General features: G+C 33.0%; 3 protein-coding genes across 3 annotated transcripts in view; 2 read left to right on the top strand and 1 right to left on the bottom strand.

Moving 5' to 3' along the window:
* LOC120150310 (agamous-like MADS-box protein MADS4) overlaps positions 1 to 22,082 on the bottom strand; it is a 100,649-nt gene that overhangs the window by 61,840 nt on the left and 16,727 nt on the right. The gene's annotated exons all lie outside the window — the stretch shown is intronic.
* On the top strand, positions 7,951 to 11,182 carry LOC120150402. The gene is made up of 2 exons (XM_039163081.1): positions 7,951 to 8,611; positions 10,353 to 11,182. The coding sequence occupies exons 1-2, from the start codon at positions 7,951 to 7,953 to the stop codon at positions 11,180 to 11,182; spliced, it is 1,491 nt and encodes a 496-aa protein (XP_039019012.1).
* On the top strand, positions 12,017 to 13,133 carry LOC120150309 (wall-associated receptor kinase-like 22). Its single transcript, XM_039162996.1, has one exon. The coding sequence runs from the start codon at positions 12,048 to 12,050 to the stop codon at positions 13,131 to 13,133; it is 1,086 nt and encodes a 361-aa protein (XP_039018927.1). The 5' UTR covers positions 12,017 to 12,047.

Below are 22,082 nucleotides of genomic sequence, written 5' to 3'. Positions count from 1 at the left end.
TGTAATTGATATCTCTTTAACAATTGATATCAATTTTTCAAGAACTTTGGTTTTGCAAAATTTTGACTTGAAATTTTTCTTAATGTTTATGCATAGATTTTTGTTTAAAATATTATAAAGTTTTAATGCATAACTTTTCAAAAACTTTATGCACGTGCTCTTAATCTCTATAATCACATTGCATAATGTTTTATATGTGAATGGGTTAAAAGCATAATCTTTTGAAAAATAATTTGATAAAAGATACAATTTTATTTTAAATGATTGCAAAATTGATTGACATTGCATCTATTTTCGATTATGCTTGTTGGTCATAAAAATAGGGAATATACATGATGCATTTAGATTTTTTGATATGACTATTTGTACCTAGTTGCTAGGGATGAGCATGATAATTTGTTATGGCATAGGAGATTAGGAAATGCTAGTATGAGTGTTTTGCAACGATTAGTTCAAGGAGAATTGGTTCGAAGGCTGCCTAAACTAAAATTTGATAATGATAAAATCTGTGATGCTTGTGCTAAAGGAAAACAAAAGCGAGTTTCTTTTAAATCCATTAATGATGTGTCAACTAGTAGAGTATTACAATTGATCCACTTAGATCTTTTTGGGCCAACTAGGACTATTAGCTTGGGTGGAAAACAATATGCATATGTCTTGGTAGATGACTATTCTAGATACACTTGGGTTCTATTCTTAAGTACTAAAGATGAAGCATTAGAAAATTTCATCACATTTTCAAAAGTAATCCAAAACGAAAAAGGTTACTCTATAACTAGTGTTAGGAGTGATCATGGAACTGAGTTTGAAAATCTTGGATTTACTGAGTTTTGTAATTCTAATGGTATTAGCCATAATTTTTCAGCACCTAGAACCCCTCAAAAAAATGGAGTTGTTGAGAGGAAAAATCGAACTTTAGAAGAAATGGCTAGAACCATGCTTTGTGAAAATAATTTGCCAAAATATTTTTGGGCGGAAGCCACAAATACCGCTTGTTATGTTGTAAATCGAGTAATGATTAGGCCAATTTTAAAGAAAACTCCATATGAAATTTTCAAAATTAAAAAGCCTAACATTAGCTATTTTCATCCTTTTTGATATAAATGTTTTGTTTTGAACAACAGTAAAGAAAACCTTGGCAAATTTGATGCTAAAAGTGATGAAGGAATTTTTCTGGGTTATTCCTTAAATTCTAAAGCTTATCGAGTATTTAATAAAAGAACTTTAGTTGTAGAAGAGTCTATACATGTTGTTTTCGATGATAATCCCCTTCCGAGGAAGGATTCTTCTGTGAATGATGATGTAGGTATTATAAATACAAATGAAGTTAGGCATGACGTTGAGAACCATCATCAAATAAAGAAACAAAAGATGAGGTAACTCATGATCCTCTTGAGAATCCAACCATTGAAGATAGGGAAGTATCTTATCCAAGAGAGTACAATTATGTCAAGGATGGTGAGATTATAGGTGATCCATCCAAAGGGGTAATAACTCGATTTTCTCTTAAAAATATTTGTAATTATATTGCATTTATTTCATGCATAGAGCCTAAGAATATTAAAGAAGCATTAAAAGATGAACATTGGATTATGGCTATGCAAGAAGAATGAAATCAATTTGAGAGAAGTAAAGTATGGACATTAGTTGAAAGGCCTAGTAATAAATCTACTGTAGGTACTAGATGGGTATTCAAGAATAAGCTTGATGAGAGTGGTAATATAGTGAGAAACAAGGCTAGACTTGTTGCTCAAGGGTATACTCAAGAAGAGGGCATAGACTATGATGAAACATACGCTCCTGTAGCTAGGATTGAAGCAATTAGAATGTTATTAGCATTTGCATGTTTTCATGAATGTAAACTATATCAAATGGATGTTAAAAGTGCATTTTTAAATGGTTTTATAAAAGAAGAAGTGTATGTGGAACAACCTCCAGGTTTTGAAGATTCAAAATTTCTGGATCATTGACAAAAGCACTTTATAGTTTAAAACAAGCTCCTAGCGCTTGGTATGAAAGATTGTCAAACTTTTTAATTGAAAAAGGTTTTTCAAAAGGGAAGGTTGACACTACATTTTTTTTAAAGAATAAAGGTAAAGATTTATTCGTAGTTCAAATTTATGTTGATGATATAATATTTGGTTATACTAATGATATTCTTTGCCAAGAATTTTCTAAGCTAATGCAAAGCGAATTCGAAATGAGCATGATGGGGGAGCTCTCATTTTTCTTAGGACTCCAAATCAAGCAAAGAAAAGATGGCATCTTCATCAATCAAGCTAAGTATGTCAAAGATATGCTCAAGAAGTTTGGACTGGAAAATGGCAAACCTCATGACACTCCAATGAGCTCTTCAACAAAGCTTGACTTAGATGAAGGAGGTAAATGTGTAGATGTTAAATTATATAGGTCAATGATTGAATCTTTACTTTATCTAACTTCAAGTAGACCGGACATTATGTTTAGTGTCTGCTTATGTGCTAGATTTCAATCATGTCCTAAGGAATCACATTTACTAGTTTTTAAGAGAATCTTTTGATACCTTAAGGACACTCCTAGTTTAGGACTTTGGTATCCTAGAGACTCTAGCTTTAGCTTGCATGCTTTTTCTGATACGGATTATGGAGGATGCAAATTAGATAGGAAAAGCACCTCCGGTACTTGCCAATTCCTTGGAAATATATTGATTTCTTGGTTTTCAAAGAAACAAAATTGTGTTGCATTATCTACCACTGAAGCGGAATACATTTCAGCTGGTAGTTGTTGTGCACAAGTTTTATGGATGAAACAACTTTTTGATTATGGAATTGAAGTAGGTACCATTCCTATCAAGTGTGACAATACTAGTGCTATTTGTCTCACTAAAAATCTCATCCAACACTCTAGAACTAAGCACATTGAAGTAAGACATCACTTCATTAGAGACCATGTCACTAAGGAAGATGTAGTTCTAGAATTTGTTGATACTTTGCACCAATTAGCGGATATCTTTACAAAACCTTTAGACAAGGAAAGATTTTGGACACTTAGGAGAGAATTAGGTTTAACCAACCTATCTTCACTTAGTGTTTAAAATAATTTTAGCACTTTTAAGACTAAATGAAAAATGCTAATTTTTAATTGTATTCATTGCTATTAGTTAGGGGGAGTTTATGATTCTTGATGAAAAATTAATTTTATGTTCAAATATCGTTTAAAGAATAATTTGATTGTTTGAACATGATTAATTTTTGAAATATGAGTTGCCAATACCACTAGGATTAATTATTTTAGCACTATTGGATGTTTAAAATACATATTTTTTAAATATTTGGCAGAGGGAATCGATACCCCCATAAGGGAACCGATTCCCCCTTTAAATGGGAATCGATTCCCCTGTAGGGAAATCGATGCCCCCATGGGGTTCTGGTTTTAACACGGGCAGAACCCAATATTTGCTCAAACCCTCTCTTCTTTCTTAAATGTCGTTCATCCTCTCTTTCTCTCTAAATCTCCATTTTTGCCAAAATCATCAAATACAAGTCGGAATTAGATCTTTCTTCAATTTATAATCCTTGCAAACAACATCACATTATCATAAAATCCAAATTTTCAAGATAATATTTCAAAATCCTCTATTTCATTGATTTTTGAACTTAGGACTAGTTTTGATTAGTTCTAAGATGAACATTACATCGGGCATTGGTTATATGATGATTTTACAACCAATTTCGTCAAAAACACTCAATTTTTCAAAATTATCTTTTAATTTAAAAAAATAAAAAAATTATTGTTTTAATTGATTTTTTTGATAAAAAATATACGTATTATGATTTTCAAACATTATTTTCCAAATAGTTTTTCAAAACATTGCCCTTTAGTATTCGGTTTAGAGAAACTTGAAATATTGAGGACTCATTTGAGTTTTGGGTTTGATTATATTGCATACATGTGTTTAAATTTGCAGGTTACATATTTTATTCCGATTCTTAAATCATGTCAAATCCTAAACGACCTAGGACATTGTATAGTCGCTCAAGTCAAAACCGACCTCTTATTCCTCCACCCAATCCAAATAACCCAAATATGACCATTTTGAACTCTTGTTTCACGTACCTAGTCGTAGACAGATATATACCATATGTACCATCTTGTTTTTGAGTCATACAAAATCTGGAAGACGTATCCCTTCGATTCAAGCTATAGAAGATATGGACTTCCAATATTCCTACTCTTAAATCCTAGAAGTTTGATAAACTCTTTAAACTCAAACCTTTGGTTATCATCAATTAGTCCGCATTTTCTATTCCAATGTGGGTATGTCCAAAACGCTCCGATATGAAATTATAGGAATTCGATCCTATCTTTTAGGACAATTCATTTTTATTGACTCCGACACAATCGCTACCCATTTTGGACTAGATAACTCAGGTTTAATGAAAAAGAGACTGTGAATTCACCCTATAAGTCTAAGGATAGTGAGAGTATACTAAGAACTCATCGTGATAGATTCCTTCATTATTGGATCTCTTAGTGGTTTAGACCATCCGGAGGTAGGTACTCATCCATTAGGAACATAGATATATGGTGGTTATATTGTATCCAACATAAAAAAAAGATTAATTTGCCACAGATCATCTTTAGTGAGTTTCCATAAACATTGTTCCTTCCAAGAATATAGAAACCTTGGTTTACGGTTGTCTCCTTAGTAATTTGTTTATCAAACTCGATCTTTGGGTCAATGGGTTTTTGATGTTCATGGATTGTTTTATTTTGGATGTTTGAATTTGATGGATAATTAGATATTTGAACTTACATACTTATATATTTGGTTTGGTTTTAACTTTCATTTTGAGCTTAATGTTTTATTTTTGCATCATTTACATATTAGTTGCATTATGACCAATTTTTGTCATTTCACATTATTTATGAATATTGAATTATGGAGCTAATGGCTAACATTTCTCTTGATTGTGATCTTAGCAGCTTGAGCTATATATATTTATCATCAATTGGCTAAATGATTTCAAAACCTTGTTTTAAAAGTCTTTTTGATTTAACAAAAAGGGGGAGAAATATTAGAGTGTTTTAAAGTGGAGAAGTGTTAGAGTAAGGGGGAGTAATTTCAAAACTTGATTTCAAAATCTTAAAATTACTAAAATGTTTTGTTATATCAAAAAAGGGGAGATTGTTGAAAACATTTTGATATTTCGATATAACAGATTAAGTTAAATGAATTTTAAGATTCTCCAAAAAGATTTTCTAAGTATATTCGATATAATTATTCGAATATCAAAATATTACTCCAAATCTTTCAAATGTCATTTTTAATCCTTACTCAAGTGTAAAATTAAGTTTTAATCTTAAAATAATTTCAAAACGATTTTACAAAATATTTCGAACCATCTCAAAGCCAAAAATTCCAAATTGCTCAGAGGGAACCGATTCCCCCTGAATGGTTTGGCTCCAAGAATTCCAGTATGCTCGGAGGGAACCGATTCTCCCCCAGAGGGTACCGATTCCCCCCTTTTCAACGGTCAAAATATTTGAATTTTACACTTAGGGAACCGATTCCCCATGAGGGGTACCGATTCCCCCCACGCTCCAAGATGTTGTATTAATGATTTTCACACTTAAACGGCTCCATTGACTCCACTAATCATCTCCAACGTTCAGAATCAATTGAGGGAGTATTTAAATAAGTTCTGAAGCCTTTGATCAAGAAGAAGATAGAGAAACAAGAGAGAAAGCATCAAACACCAAGTTTGTGCAAATCAAGCCAATTTTCCTTTCAATATTCATTTTGCTTTCAAGAACACCATTTGTGCTCATTTGTAATTATTTTTTAGTGTTCTTTTCTTGTTCTAGAATTGTGCAAACATCTTACCTTGTGAGGTTTTCCTTGTAAGTTTGCAAATTTGTGTATTTCTCTTTGAAAAAGAGTGTGCTCAAGAATTTGGGGTATAATTCTTGAGGGAGTTGTAAGGTTACTCTTTGTCCTCAAAAGAAAAGAAAAAATTAGTGAATTTGTTGGAAAATCCTTAGTGTGAATAGCTAAGGTAGTGGACGTAGAATTTGGTTGAGAAAGTCGAACCACTCTAAATCGCTGTGCAATTACTTTCAATTTTCTGCATAAGCTTCCACCAAAATTTTAATTGCCAATTCACCCCCTCTTGGCCGATTCCGTCAATCGATTAACTCAACAATATTTATATATTTTCTTTAAAAAATTAAATTCATAAAATCTATATATATTTTTTAAAAAAATTGAATATATAAAAAGGTTTAATGAAAGGATAAAATTTTGTTTTAACTCATGAACTTCATCTAAAATTTTAATTATAGATTTTTTTCGTAAATCTAAAATAGTTTAAGGATAAATTTGTAATTTAACCTTCGTAGAATTTTTATTATTCAATAACAGAATAAGGATATTTTTAAAAGAAAAAAAAGGTTTAAGGACATTTTACTCCAAAATACCAATAATCCAACAATACATAAGGAAAGGAAGATAATAACATTCACGGTAATATACCCAAAAAATCCACTATTGGTAATTTAAGATTACCGGGAATGACATTATTGGTAATGTAAGATTACCGGGAATGACATTCCCGGCCAACCAAACGGGGGAATGTGAATTTCATTCCCATGAGAATCTCACATTTCCCCAATCAAACACACCCTTATTATTATCATTATCCTTATTCTTTTAATGTTTAATCCGATGACTAAGGGAGAGATCTGTGGTTTGGTCAGATTTTTTGAACCTTCATGACAATTTGATTCGGTTATTTTTTTCGTAATTTGACCATTTGGACTTTATTTTTGACAAAATGAGTGTTTCATGGTTTTTCGACATTATTTTGTAAATTCCGTAGTTTTTTTTTTTGTAAATATTTCTAAAATAGTTAAATGTAAATGCAATTGTACCCTTTGCAAAAGGATTCTCACGTGTTTCATGGGTTTTGGACACTATATTTTACCAAATGATCTTAGCAATGAAATTTTACCCTCTGCATATGGATTCCATGTGTAGGAATGAATCTCCCTATAATTAAATGATAACAAGTGTAGTTTACCTTAATTTTGTTTACCTAATCAGTTTTAATTTTAATAAACTAGTCTCCTCGTCAACTTCAATCTCGATGAGTAAATGTATAAGAATCAATGTGACACTTAATATTTTTTTTAAATAGTTTGAGTGAATATAATATAATATTTGTTCAAATACTTTCATAATTTGACAATATTTTTTTTTTAATATTGACACTTAATATTTAAATGATCATTCTCGTCACTAAACTAAAATTTTAAAAATTATGAAATGATCATTAGATATATTAAACTATTATAATATAATCACTAAAATATTTATTATAATTATAGATTTAAACGTTTTAATAATTATTTTATAATCATTCAATAAAATTAATAGCTATTATATGATTTTTAAAATTTCGATGATGAAACATAATTTGATGAGTCCGGATTACCTTGTGTTAAATCATTCCCATAGGGCCAAGCGAGTCTTTGAACCAATTAAAACCAATCTACATGTGATTCGTCTAACTTTAACCTATTAAAAAGTTTAATGGCTCAAGATGTTCAAATTTGGTGGACTGAATATTTTATGATAAATATTAGTCTTCCACTACAGTTAAAAAATTGAAAAGCATTCATGCCATGTGATTGCTTATATAATTCTATGTATCTTTGATGTAGTAACCCAGTCTACATGTGATACGTCTAACTAATTAACCTAATAAAAATTTAATGACTCACAATATTCAAATCTGGTGGACTGAATTATTTTATGATTAGTATTCTGTCTTGCACTATCAGTTAAAAAATTGAAAGCATTCATGCCATGTGATAACTTTTTTTTTAATAGATGCCATGTGATTGCTTATATCATTCTATATATTTTGAAGCAATTAACCCAATCTAATTATTGTTTAACAATCCAGAATGTTTTCTCTGTTTGGGTTTTACTTAATCCTCTTGTTGAGCCCAATATCAGAGGCAGCAGAAGCCATTTGTGGAGAAGAAGTATGTGGAAATGTTACTATTCCATACCCATTTGGAATCAAAAGAAACTGCTATCCTCATCCTTCGTTTAGAGTAAGTTGCCAGGAGAATAAGCCTTTCATTAACATAAATGGCATCAATCTGGAGCTACTCAGTTCGTTTTTCGAGAACACCGTTAACGTCAATTATCCAGTAACTTACGTTAACTGTGACCGTAAACTCGGCATCACCGGAGCCGACGTCGATCTAGCTGGCTCTCCGTTTTTCTTACCAGGTTATTACAACTATTTCGGCTCGGCGGGGTGCGGGAATTGGGCTACTATCTCTACTAACCGAGGGGATTCCGTCGTCGGTTGCATGCAACCGGTATGCGGCAGCGACGGCGGCGGCGGCTTCTATACCGAAATCGTTGGAACCTTTACTTCATATAGTGTAAGCACGAGGAACATGAATGGCAGCGAGAGGAGGAGCTGCGCAACTGCTTTCATGTATTGCAGTGCCTATTTCGATGCAGTTTACCCATTGCCCGTTGAAATCAACAGTGCAACCACGCATGTTCCTGCAACGCTTCAGTGGGATTCCACCTCCTGCGGTGATAATGGTCAGTCGCTCCCTATCACTTTAATTCCTTAATTTCTTTTCAATCTCTTTTCGGAGAGGCATCGGATCGGGTTAGATTTTAAATTAATTTTTTATTCTAAATTAATTTGTTATTCGAATTTAGAGCAATAAAATTATATTTGTAATCTTATCAAATTGGGCTGGGGACTAGAGAGAAGAATGGGAGAGATCTCGTCCTTATCAAACATTTTGAGTTCAGTTCGATAATATTGTAGAAAAGTACTTTTAATTAAAAAATTATTTTGATATTAAAAACAATGTCAAACAAATAAAAAATAAAAAAGTGAATTACAGTAGAAACAATGGTTTTAAATCAACCTCAAAATTTTGAATTTTTAGCGTTTTCATTTTCAATTTTTCGTTTAAAATCAAATTTATACTTTTACCTTTTTTAAGTCTCCTTTCAATTTTATATTTACATTTTATTTCAATAATTTAGTATTAACATCCTTAAAAAAATAATTTATTTTAATTACTTAAAAATAAATAAAATTCACAATGTATATATTAAAATATTAATAGTGAATTATTATATAATATATTTTTATTATATTTTTATTTGTATATTTTATATTTTTATTATAGTTTAAATTAATATAATTCATATATAATAATATTTTTTAAATTTATTTATAATATATTTTTTTATTTTTGAAATGCTAAATTGATAAATATATCATTTAAATTATGTTATTTGAAATTTTAAATGAGTAATTATGTTCAAAAGTACCGATCATATATTTTTTCTTAATATAATATTTCATATATAGAAATATTATTAATGAGTTATCTCAATTTTTTTATATATTTTTATTATAGTTTAAGTTGATATATACTATATACTATATTATTATTAAGTATAAATATAATTTAAATAATATATTTTCAATTTATAACATAATGTTTATAATGAACATTTTATATTTTTAAACTTATTTTTTAACAACAAACTCAAATAGTTAAATTTTAAATTATACTTTTGAAAAACACCTTTAAATGTTCGTTTCTACATCATTTTAATCATTTTAAAGGTTACTTTTCAAAAATAATGTCAAGCAGGTAGTTTTTATTTCTCTTAATATTTGATTTTAATTTCGACTCTAAAGATAAGAAAAATCCACTTGATCGTTACAATTATGTCATGTTCAAAGGTTGGAACAACACCTAATAAACTTTTTTCATACAAAACCTTATGAAATACTATATATGACCTATTTGATGCATCACTTGATTCGAACGAAGTCTCATAAGCAAGAACTTATATTATATCTTCTCCGCACTTATTTTATAAATAATTTTTCTTACAATTTATTTGATGTATTTCAACTTATTTAAGTGTTTAAAGTAATTGTTTTTATTTTAATTTATCGAAATGTTTAAAGGAATCGTTGTTATTTATAAAGATCGTGAGTTTGAGCACGAGCGATTGTAAGGATGATTAAATATTTTTTGTCAAATGATTGAAAATACTTAAAACATATACTATTTTATAATTATATGATTAAAATGATCTATCAAAATCAAATTTATTGTTAAATAATTATATCTATTAAGTCTATTAGTTTATGTGCGGCAACTACGACACTAGGTTTAACACTACTACTGATAATAAAATATCTCAATTAAGAAAACACGAGAAAGGAGACTCTACTATTTTTTCTTCTTCTACTGCTTCTACTTATCGGATCTTAAAAATAGGCCTTTTCGTTGTAAGCATGCAGGTTGCGAAGTAGGCAGACCTGATATCATCAACGAAAACTCTTGTGGGGATGTTAATTTTGAATACCCATTTGGTGTAAGAAGCCGAAAGCATTCGAAAAGCAGGTTCGAAGTGATGTGCAACGAAACTGCCGATGGGGAGCATACGCCTTTCATAAACATAAACGGCATCGATCAGCAAATACTCGAATTCTCATTTTTTCACGGTACCGTTGTGGTGAACCATTCAATAACTTATTTCAACTGCCGCCGAAACAATAACAATGGGATGAGTCTCAACCTGAAAGGCACACCCTTTTACTACTCAGATATTCACACCATATTCTGGTCGCCAGGCTGCGGAAATTTGGTTACCGTTTTCGACGAAACAAAACGAAATCATATCGGTGGATGTTCGCAACCGAGTTGTAGGATCCGGAAGGAGACTTCCTCCACTACTGGCTGCCGTGTTGTTATTCCTCGAGGTCTCAATTCATTCTTTGCAAACATGACTGATGCGGTTAATTCTAGTGACCTTAGAAGCAAAAGATCTTGTGGATTTGCTTCTCCTGTTTATTCAGATTTGTACTATAATTTGACCGAATCGTCCGAAGATATCGATACGAGTGATTGGACCTATGTTTCTACATCACTGCAATGGGGCACTCCGAAACGCGGATCGTGCCGTGTGAATCAAGGCTCAGACACTTCTTGTAGCTCCGATGGTCAATATTGCTGGAACAGTTTGAACTCTACTCATCTATGTGTATGTGCCGTGGAGAGGGTTAACGGTCAGGAGACGTTTTGCGAAGGTACACAACTTAACACGTTTTCGATTACTGTTAATAAATGATTTGAGATAACGTGCATCACTTTTTTTTAATTCCTCTCGCAAATGACAGGGAAGGAATGTGGGGAGCATAGATGGTGTTACATTCTTTGCTTGAACACTCCTGACAACTATTGCTTGTCACCAAAACCGTCGAATCGAACAACTCGAAACTTTAAAATCATTATAATTGGTATGTGTTGAAATCACTCACCTTTTTCTTTTTACAAGTAGCAGCATTTCGGTTGTTTAGGTTAATTCAGTTCATGTGGTGATCACATTCTATATATCAATGCCTGAGGCCCTGATGTAGTAACAATTTTTTTTAGTAAAAGTCTTGTTTATAACTTATGTTTTAGTATATAAGTTAGCAGTAAACTTTCATTTCATAATTTTTAATAACTCAGTTTGAATAAAGAGAAGGAATAAATACAGTTTATTTGATTTAAAACTCGTGTGGTAATTAAACTTTTTTGTGTGTTAATACTCGTAACTAAACATAGCATAAATTTTTAAAACGTCACTATCAAAACAATGCCATGGTGCAATAGCGTTCCCTTAGGGATGGCAACTGGGTATATCTGGACGAGTTTTTGACCGAACTAAACATGACTTGACACTATACCAACAAAACCCAACCATGTATCCCTATCCTTGACATCATAACAACAATATCCGATCTCGACCCGAGCTTAGCTACATGTTTTTATCAGCTTTAAACCTGACCCGATTTGACATTATTAACTTGATGGAAGTGTGTTTTCCGTGTCTGTATAGGTTGCACCACTAGCGTGGGGTCAATAGCTTTGCTGATTGCAACATGGCAAATGCACAAATTCTGGAAAAAAAAGGCAAGACGTGAAGCTGAAACAGAAGTACTTCAAACGAAATGGAGGTCTGTTACTACAACAACACTTGTCTGGGTAATGTGGAAAAAATAAAGCTGTTTAGTTCAAAGGAAATGGAAAAGGCAACGGATTACTACAACAAGAATCGAATCCTCGGTCAAGGTGGCCAAGGAACAGTTTACAAAGGAATGCTAACGGATGGAAGCATTGTGGCCGTTAAGAAATCTAAAATGCTGGATGGGAGGAGCAGTAAGTTCGACGAAAACAAGGTTGAACAGTTCATTAACGAGGTTATGATTTTGTCTCAAATCAACCATAGAAATGTTGTTAAGCTCTTAGGCTGTTGCTTAGAGGCTGAAGTTCCTTTGCTAGTCTACGAGTTCAACGGCACACTTTACGATCTCATCCACTACCAAACTGAAGAATTTCCTTTGACATGGGACATGCGCTTACGGATCGCGATCGAAATCGCCAATGCTTTGTTCTACCTGCATTCGGCCGCTTCCGTCTCTATTTATCATCGAGACATCAAATCTAGCAACATACTCCTGGACGATAAATATCGGGCCAAAGTGTCGGATTTCGGAACCTCGAGATCGATTGCGCTCGAACAAACTCATTTGACCACCCGAGTGCAAGGGACATTCGGATACATGGATCCCGAGTATTTCCGGTCGAGTCAGTTTACGGAGAAGAGTGACGTTTATAGCTTCGGGGTTGTTCTTGTCGAACTCTTAACGGGACAAAAGCCAGTAATCTCGGATCAATCAGACGAGGTGAGAAGCTTGATATCTCACTTTCTGATGTCGATGCAGGAGAATTCGTTGCATGACATCGTCGATTCGACTATAGTAAATGACAGTCCAGAGAAAGAGATTATAGCAATGGCTAAGTTAGCAAGAAGATGCTTGAATCTTAACGGGAAAAAAAGGCCGACCATGAAACAAGTAGCAATGGAGCTGGAGTTGATCAAATCATCAAAAGCAGGTAATGAGATTGAAGAAAGTGGTGATGAAGAATCTGAAGCAGATGACATAATCGAATCTTGGAATGCCAATCTTTCTTGGTTCACGTCTATATCAATTACAACTGATAGTACAACTTTGCCATTAAATGCAACCTTCTAGCTTCCAACGCTTTTGTATACTTGACTATCGGATAGTTAGAAAATTATGTTCGGGTTAGATTACTTCGGTTCGAATCATTTTTTGTTTAAATTATATTTGGTTAGATTTTATTCAAGTTAGATTAGACCTAGTTTAGGTTTAGTTTGTGTCTATGGTAAGTTGAGTTGGGTATCGAGTAGAGTAAATATCACATCAAATAATTTTTGGATCCGATTATTATCGGATCAATCATTTTTTGAGTCAGATCAATATCATATCAATCTATTTTAAGTCGGATAAATATTAAATCGGTCATATTCATATCAAAACGGTCAGTTTTTAAGTCGAGTCAATATCAGATAAGTCAATTTTCAATTCTAGTAAACCTTTGTATCTTCGGGTAATTTCAGGTTGAGTTTGGTATGAACCTAATCGAGTACATAAAATATAACACCCTCAAATCGATATTGGTGGTCTGATCGATTCTTAGGTGTCACATTAGGGTCGCCGAAGCGACTCACATTAAAATTTTGAGAAAAATAAATTTATCTAACCATTTAAAACCATAAAACAATTTCTATACTAAAATGTAAGTTCATATAATTATTTCGATCATCAAAATCGAATTCAGATGTACAAATTATAAAAACGAGTTTCAGAGTCCTATATAAAAACACTACGTGGCTTATATGTCCCATAATTACATGTGTTGTACCCCGTAAGCAAAGCCGAAAAACTTTCATTACTGATGTCGAAATTTAAGCCATGGTCAGTTTTTTTTAACTTGAAATGATAAATAACAGAATGAGATTTAGGAAAACTCAGCAATACGAAATTATCAGATCATGTTATTGGTCACACTCAGGTATGTGACAAAGTATAAATTATTTTCGTGACAATCTAGATACCCACAGGTTTTATTTATAATTTGAAATTTCATTAATTGATCTTCTAAATAAGGATTGAAAAACTTACAGACTAGAAGAATCATAAAGATAGACAGATTAAGGAGATAGAATAGAAAAGTCTAGTGTGTCCCATCAAGTATAGAGAAAAATGTATAGATAGTTTCAAAATTTATTTCAATAAAAAATTAAAAAAATACATTAAGGTTAGTTTAAAAATCATGTAACTACCCTCCATATGAACACTAAAATGTGTAGGTTCTCCTGAACCATACACAACAAGTACACCCAATAAGGACTTTCTGTATTGTAATAAGGATTTATCATGTGCACAAAGTAAAGGAGTATGATGTAAGGACTTACAAGTCATAGACTAAACTTGAAATACTTCCTCCAACAATAACCCTCATATGACTATAATAAAATAAAAGTGTTTAAAAGTAATTAGTGATTTAATTTATTAAATCAGAAAAATACTTGGTAGTTTAAAAACATGTTCGCAGATCATGTAAATAACGGTAACAAGAGATCGTCTCATCAAAATGAATATAAGAGAATTCAGAGTATATCATATAAGTATATCAAAATGGTAATGTACACATCAGGAACACACTATAAGATACAATTTTTTTTTCAGAGGTGTGTCTGTGAATTGTAACTACTAAATATGGTCACGAAAATATGTGCTAGTATATACAATCGAACAAGTAATACAATGATGAGTGAGTATCGTATCCACAGGGATTGGAGGAAATTTATAAGCTTAATCACACCAATTTACTATTTCACCTAAGAATGTTGTATACAAATAAGAATGTTATGGCAAGATAAAATGGATGTTGGTGTAATGAAACATGGTAGCAAATGGAAATATCGTGGTAAAATGGATGGAAATATCGTGGCAAATTAAATTGTGTTTAGTGCAATCAAATGAAAATGTAAAGGCAAAACAAAATGTAAATATTGGATTTGATTATAAGGACTTTAGACTCCTCACACAATAAGCTACTATGGGAATGAATGATAGGAGTCACTTAGGAAACTTAAGTTTGCTTCTCATGATGATCTTACTTCTATGCCTTATCTGCATGACAGAGTTTACTGATTGTATCCTATGATATCTCTAGTTATGGGACTCAACAGGTTCAAGATGCCATGGCAAAACCTATTGGTGTTATCTAGTGTAGGGATCATATTGGTTCAAATAACAGGATATGTCACGGCAATACCTTTTAGTAGCAGCACTAATATCTAACCTCTCGACTGATCACTACTCCTTTTAGTCGATTAAAATCCTCGCCTTATGTCTAAGGTTGGATTAGGCCTAGTAACTACCTAGAGCCCCTTGCTTATGTGGATCCGCCCTAGTTTCTCTCGAACACTAAGGGCATGCTACTTAGTCATTCTCTCAAACATTAAGAAATCTCCTAAGGAATGTCTACTCTCATAGCTCCTACAACCTTAAGGAATTAATCATCATAAACAAAACAAATAATAGCATACAAAAATAATCATCCATTAAAGTAAAACTTAAATATCCATAAGGAACTCCTACCAAATAAGACTAGTTCATGGTGGGGTTCGAATATTCCAAGCAACAAGGCATAAAATTAATCAGTTCTATACAACCCAAATAAGATAAAAGAGAACAAACAACAAAGGGTATGAGGAAAAACCTTCGACGTGCACTGCCAGAGTTCTCCTCGGCCACCACAAACTATCTCAGCTCGCTAGCTCCTCTCAGACGCCTAGCTCGCCACTCCCTCTAGCTTGTTAATAGAGGAATGTCACGGCAAAGACGATTGATGGAAAAAGGATAAACCTTTTTCTCTATGAAATTAAGCTCAAGCCGGCGTATGTAAAGTCTTTTTCTTTTGATAGCTTCATCTCTTATTTATAAGGGGAGAATAAACATATTAATTTGTGTTAAAATTCCTAGAATACCCCGATCAGGATCCTTTCACGTGAGCGGGTGATCAGCTGTGGCAGTGATCCCCTCCAAGGCAGCTGGGCGTAGTCCCCTCCTGGCAGCCTACAGCTGGGCATGGTCCCAACAGAATCAGACGACCCAGGCGGTAGATGTCTCTTCCTAGGTGACTGGCGGTTGAGGCCACGTGAATACAAGGATAACTGGCTCATAAAAATATAATCTTTCATATTTTTCGCTTCTAAAATGTCGTCCAATTTGGTATTTGCATTCTGCTCAACAATCTCATCATTTCACAGTATTCTCTTTTGCTTATCATTGCTCCCAAATCCTACACATCATCAAACAAAACACCTTCCCCATAACGCAACACCGTTTACAAAACAAAATGACGCGATAAAATATATTTCTACCACATGCAACTATATGCTCCTAAATGAATCTATATGATCCTATATGAGCTCTTATACAGTCAATAACTTAAGTGAAAAAGGTCCTAAATATGGCCTTTTTCTTGGAGTTATCAAGGTGCTTGATAATTATAAGGAAGGGAACATAGAATTTCAGTTTCGAATTGATTTTCAGAAACAAGATTCCTATTAAAAGGGTATGATAACCAATGGCTCCACCCGAACCTTCGAGAATTGATATATCATGACTATTTAGGATTCATATATATCATAAGGTCATTTGAGAACTGTTACATCATGATTATTTAGTATTCGGATATATCACGAGTGATCCCATCAATTAAGCTTATAAGACATTTTAGCCATTTTAAATTTAAGAGAAATTTTTGGTAATTCAGCTGAATAAAGTTAAATAATTATTTGCAGTATTCAGGATTTCTTAGGACATATCATGCTTTCACGTCCAATTGAAACTGAACAGATCTCAATAACGTGGTACTAACCAAAATATTCAGACAAATGTACCAGATTTTTCACTCAGTAATTGCAACTAAGAGGAAAAAGACACCATAAGAGTGATTGTTGATGACCATAAGTTGTTAATTTCTTTAAAAGACTTCTTGGCTCCTATGATCCTAATGTCAAAGACTACTCCATCAGTCTTCTTAAAGACCTCATGCTCCCTATCCCTCCCTCTGAAGACTATGATGGCCTCACTAAGGAAGTCACTTTTGAAGAGATCAAGAAGGCACTCTTCAGTCAAGGAAACGATAAGGCTCCAGGCCCTGATGGTTACACCTCTCTTTTCTTCAAAAAAGCGTGGCCATTGGTATGAAATAAAGTGATCAAAGCTATTAAATTTTTCTTCCATGAAGCTTACATTTTTCCAGCTTTTAATGCCACTACAATTGCCCTGGTCTCAAAGATTCTAAATCCCATTAAAGTTTTAAATTTTAACCCTATTTAAGTTGCTCCGTCATCTATAAGGCCATCACCAAGATCATTGTTAATAGGATGACTCACCTGCTGCCAAAGATTATTTCTTCTAATTAATATGCTTTTGTCAAATGAGTGAGTATTATTGACAATACCCTTCTTGCCCAAGAAATTGTGAAAGGATATGGGAAGAAATCTATTTCACCTAGGTGTGCCCTCAAAATTGACTTACAAAAAGCCTTTGATTCAATTCACTGAAGCTTCATCCCTTTCATTCTTAAGGCTCTTCAATTTCCAAATATTTTTATACAGTGGATTGAGGCATGCTACTCTGCTGCTACTTATTCCATAGCTTTCAATGGTAGCTTGATTGGGTACTTTAAGGGTACAAAGGGTCTTAAACAACGTGACCCTCTCTCCCCTATTTTATTTGTCTCGGTGATGAACATCCTCTCTAAATTACTGAATAATGTTGCTGCTAAAGGGATCTTTAGCTTCCACCCTAAATGCAAGAAAATATGTCTTACTCACTTAACCTTTGCTGATGATTTACTAATATTCTGTAAAGGCAATCTAGAATCTGCCATGGGAGTCACCACTATTCTTGAATACTTCTATAAAATTTCTGGTCTCAAACTCAATGTTGCTAAATGTGAAATCTTTACTGTAGGAATTTCAGTTCAATCTCTTGACACTATTATTAACTCTTCTGGTTTTAAGCACGGATCTCTTCCGGTCAGATACCTGGGTATTCCTCTGGTCACAAGGAAGCTTACTGTTAAAGACTGCCAGCCACTCATCGACAAGGTCAAGCTTAAACTTCATCAATGGTCCAGGATGAAGCTGAGTTATGCTAGCAGATTGGAGTTGATAAAAAAATTCCTTTTTAGTGTTGCAAACTATTGGTGTAGGCAGCTTATTCCGACTTAATATGTTATCAACAAAATCGAACAAATTTATTCGAGATACTTCTGGAAAAGTTCTGACATTCCAGCTACGGGAGTAAGAGTAAGCTGGGAAAGAATTTGCAAACCAAAATCTGAAGGTGGACTTGGCCTCAAGGACATCAAGAATGGAACAAATCATGCACGTTGCTCCTCATTAGGAGATTACTAGCAGGGGAGGGCTCTCTATGGGTTGCATGAACTCACACGTATTTATTTAAGGACTAGAATTTTTTGGTAATGGAAGCACCTCTGAATTCTATATGACTCCTAAGGAAAATCATGAAACTCCGGTCATCTGCTCGTCCTATTCTTGATTCTGGAGCAATGACTACCAAGCAGATTCTGGAAGAGGTTCGACTGAAAAATAGTAAAGTACCATGGCATAATCTGATATGGTTTTCATTTTATATTCCCAAACAAGGTTTAATCTATTAGAAGGTAATCTTGGATCGTCTCCCTACAAAGGATAGTTGCAACGATTCGGAATTGAAACCAACGACCAGTGCATTCTCTATTCTGAAGCAAGGGAATCTAGAGACCACCTCTTTGCTGATTGCAAATTTACTGCTTCAATCTGGAACTCAATTCTTCAACTCGCAAGCTTACAAAAACCTCCTCTTATTTGGACTGGTATGCTAGTATGGGCATATAACACATGGAAAGGAAAATCGTTGCTTACTAGTATCTTGAAGCTTTCTTGGTGCACCCTCAACTATACTATATGGAAAGAAAGAAACCGAATACTTTTTAGAGGAACTTACAGAACCGAGAACGAGATTCTTGACTCAATCAAGCATATTGTAGGAATTCAACTTAGTAATAGGAATGTTAATAGATTAGATAGAACCAACCTTTCTCTCTGTAATTACTGGGGTATAGTATGATTTTTGTTGTAATTAGGGTTCCCTTTATTTTTGGTCTTTTGATTGTATTGATTCTGTAGCAGTTTTATGATAATCTTTGGGTAATAAAAATCTTAATTATCCAAAAAATAAAGAATGGGAGAGGTCTCGTCCTTATCAAACTTTATGAGTTTCGTACGATAATGTTGTGTAAAAGTATTTTTAATTAACAAAATCATTTTGATATTAAAAATAATATCTAATGGATAAAAATTAAAAAAATGAATTACAGCCTGCAAAAGTTTGAATTTTTAGCTTTTTCATTTTCAAATTTTCGTTTAAAAACAAATTTATATTTTTATCTAATTTTATATTTATATTTTATTTTAATAATTTAGTATTAACATTCTTAGAAAATAATTTATTTTAATTACTAAAAAATAAATAAAATTCATAATTTATATATTAAAATATTAATAGTGAATTATTATATAATATATTTTTATTATATCTGAAACAAAACATAAGCATGAAAAACAAATTGAATCAAGAGGTTAAAACGTAGAAAAACAACTTACCAGGTTCGAATTTGACGAAACGAACTCCAGATGTCGAAAATCCCAAAATATGACTTTTCGAAAAAAGTCAACTTTTGGTTAACATTCAAAGTCAACAGTCGATGACTTTGTGTGGCTCGACTGGACTCAGGGCAACTCAGTCTGGTTCAAATCGGCTCTGACCAATTTAGGCTAGTTCTAAAAGCTCCCCAAACTGAAGACAAGACCCACACACAGAGGGTGGCGCATGGGGCACCTGCAACGACTCTGCTGGTTGAAATCTCATCAAAAATTTTAGAATCAAATTTTAAAGACTAGGCTAAGGAGTATCTTACCAGTGTTGTTTCGTGTCGGAGAATAACAGAAAGTTGACTTTTAAAATGGCTTAATGTTATTTTAATCCACCTCCACCACATTGGCGATGACGACGAAGACCTTGATACGAGTCGTCTCGAAACACCATAAAGAACACATTGATGCTGACGGTGCACACCATGAACGATCGGTCGACGACGAATCAGAGGTGGACGCTTCTTATAGAGAGGTTTTTGGTAGGTAAAATAATAAAAGGAAATTTTCTAGATAAGTGAGATTATATATCCAATTTTTCTATAAAAGGAAAAATTATGCTTCAAGTCCTCCAATTTTCCACGTAATACGAATTTGGTTTAAAATTTTAATGAAATATAATTTAGATCATAAATTTAAATTTGGAAAGATTTAGCCCCTAAATTAGGGTGAGACATAAAGAACTATCGATCTATTCTTATAAAAAAATGTATCTTTTTGTTTGTCAATATTATCTTTTATACTTAATTTAAAAGAAGATGTTGACATGTCATCATAAGAAAATGTCACATCATCATTAAAAAAAATTATCACGTCGACAGTTCTATTTATTTTTTAACGACGGGTGATCAAAACATAATCCATTTTTGAAAAAAAATAATTGAACGACTAAAACAAAATCAAAATTATAGTTGGATGACTAAATATGTAGTTTACCCAAAAAGTTTAAGGACCAAATAAAGAAATCAAATTTCGGGACTAAAACTTGTTTTATCCCTTGAATCAAATTCCAAAGATTTTATTGGTCAAAAACCAGTTTGGCCACTCAACTATACTTTATCAAACATTGTGTAGATTTGAAAATATTTACTATCAATTTGCCCACTCAACTTTCTTGTCATAACACATATCTCCCATTGCTATCGTAGATTGCTGGCATGGTATAAATTAACAAATAGATGAGTGACACGTGTTACTTTACTTTTTTTTTAAATGATTTTGTTCAACTTTCCTCCTCATTTTTTACATCTAATTCCTTCTATGAGTCATTCGAGTCTTATCCAGTTTACTATCTAATTTTAGATGAGTCATCTAATTCCTTCTATGAGTCATTCGAGTCTTATCCAGTTTACTATCTAATTTTTACATTCAATTCGAGTTTAAAATAATCAACGATAATCACAAGATCAATCGTATTCATTCATGCATTAACCAATTACCAACGTGTACCTTAAAGCATACAAAAGGTAGTAAGTATTACCTCAACTCCAACCTAAATCGGTCAACCTTAAAACTCTCTTCGATCATTCTTGAACTTGAATTCAATGTTCCACAATATCTCAGATACATGGCAAAGCGAATTACATCTGAAACAAAACATAAACATGAAAATCAAATTGAATCAAGAGTTCAGAACGTTGAAAAACAACTTACCATGTTCGAATTTGACGAAACGGACTCCGGACGTCAAAAATCCCAAAATATGAATTTTCAGAAAAAGTCAACTTTTGGTTAACGTTCAAAGTCAACAGTCAATCAACAATTGATCAACGATGGCTTGGCTCGACTTGATGTGGCTCGACTCGACTTAGGGCAACTAAGTCTGTTTCGAATTGGCTCAGACCAGTTTAGGCGAGTTCTAAAAGCTCCCCAAGCTAAAGACAAGACCCACGCACAGGGGGCGATGCGTGCGGCGCCTGCGATGACTCTGCTGGTCGAAATCTCATCAAAATTTTCAGAATTGAAATTTAAAGGCTAGGGAGTCTCTTACCAATGTTGTTTCGTACCGGAGAATGACGGAAAGTTGAATTTTAAAATGGCTTAATGTTATTTCAATCCACCTCCCACCATATTGGTGATGACGACGACGACCTTGATACCAGTAGACTCGAAACACCACGAAGAACACATTGATGTTGACGGTACACACCACGAACGACCGGTTGACGATGAATCAGAGGTGGAAGATTCTTAGAGAGAGAGGTTTTTGGTAGGTGTAACCTTAGGAAATTTCTAGGTAAGTGGGATTATATATCCAATTTTTCTATAAAAGGAAAAGTTATGCTTCAAGTCCTCCAATTTTCCACTTATTATGAATTTGGTTTAAAATTTTAATGAAATAAAATTTAGATCATAAATTTAAATTTAGAAAGATTTA

The sequence above is a fragment of the Hibiscus syriacus genome, unplaced genomic scaffold (assembly GCF_006381635.1).
Source record: "Hibiscus syriacus cultivar Baekdansim isolate YM2019G1 unplaced genomic scaffold, ASM638163v2 tig00111022_pilon, whole genome shotgun sequence".
Classification (NCBI taxonomy): domain Eukaryota; kingdom Viridiplantae; phylum Streptophyta; class Magnoliopsida; order Malvales; family Malvaceae; genus Hibiscus; species Hibiscus syriacus.
Note: the sequence above shows the minus strand (reverse complement) of the source record. Positions and strands in the feature narration are given on the sequence as shown.

What these genes read in the sequence shown, in the direction of transcription:
- LOC120150309 (XM_039162996.1), top strand. Translation starts at nt 12,048, where the DNA reads ATGGAGGTCTGTTACTACAACAACACTTGTCTGGGTAATGTGGAAAAA.
- LOC120150402 (XM_039163081.1), top strand. Translation starts at nt 7,951, where the DNA reads ATGTTTTCTCTGTTTGGGTTTTACTTAATCCTCTTGTTGAGCCCAATA. An exon ending in CACCTCCTGCGGTGATAATG is followed by an intron (nt 8,612 to 10,352) that starts GTCAGTCGCTCC and finishes GTAAGCATGCAG; the next exon opens with GTTGCGAAGTAGGCAGACCT.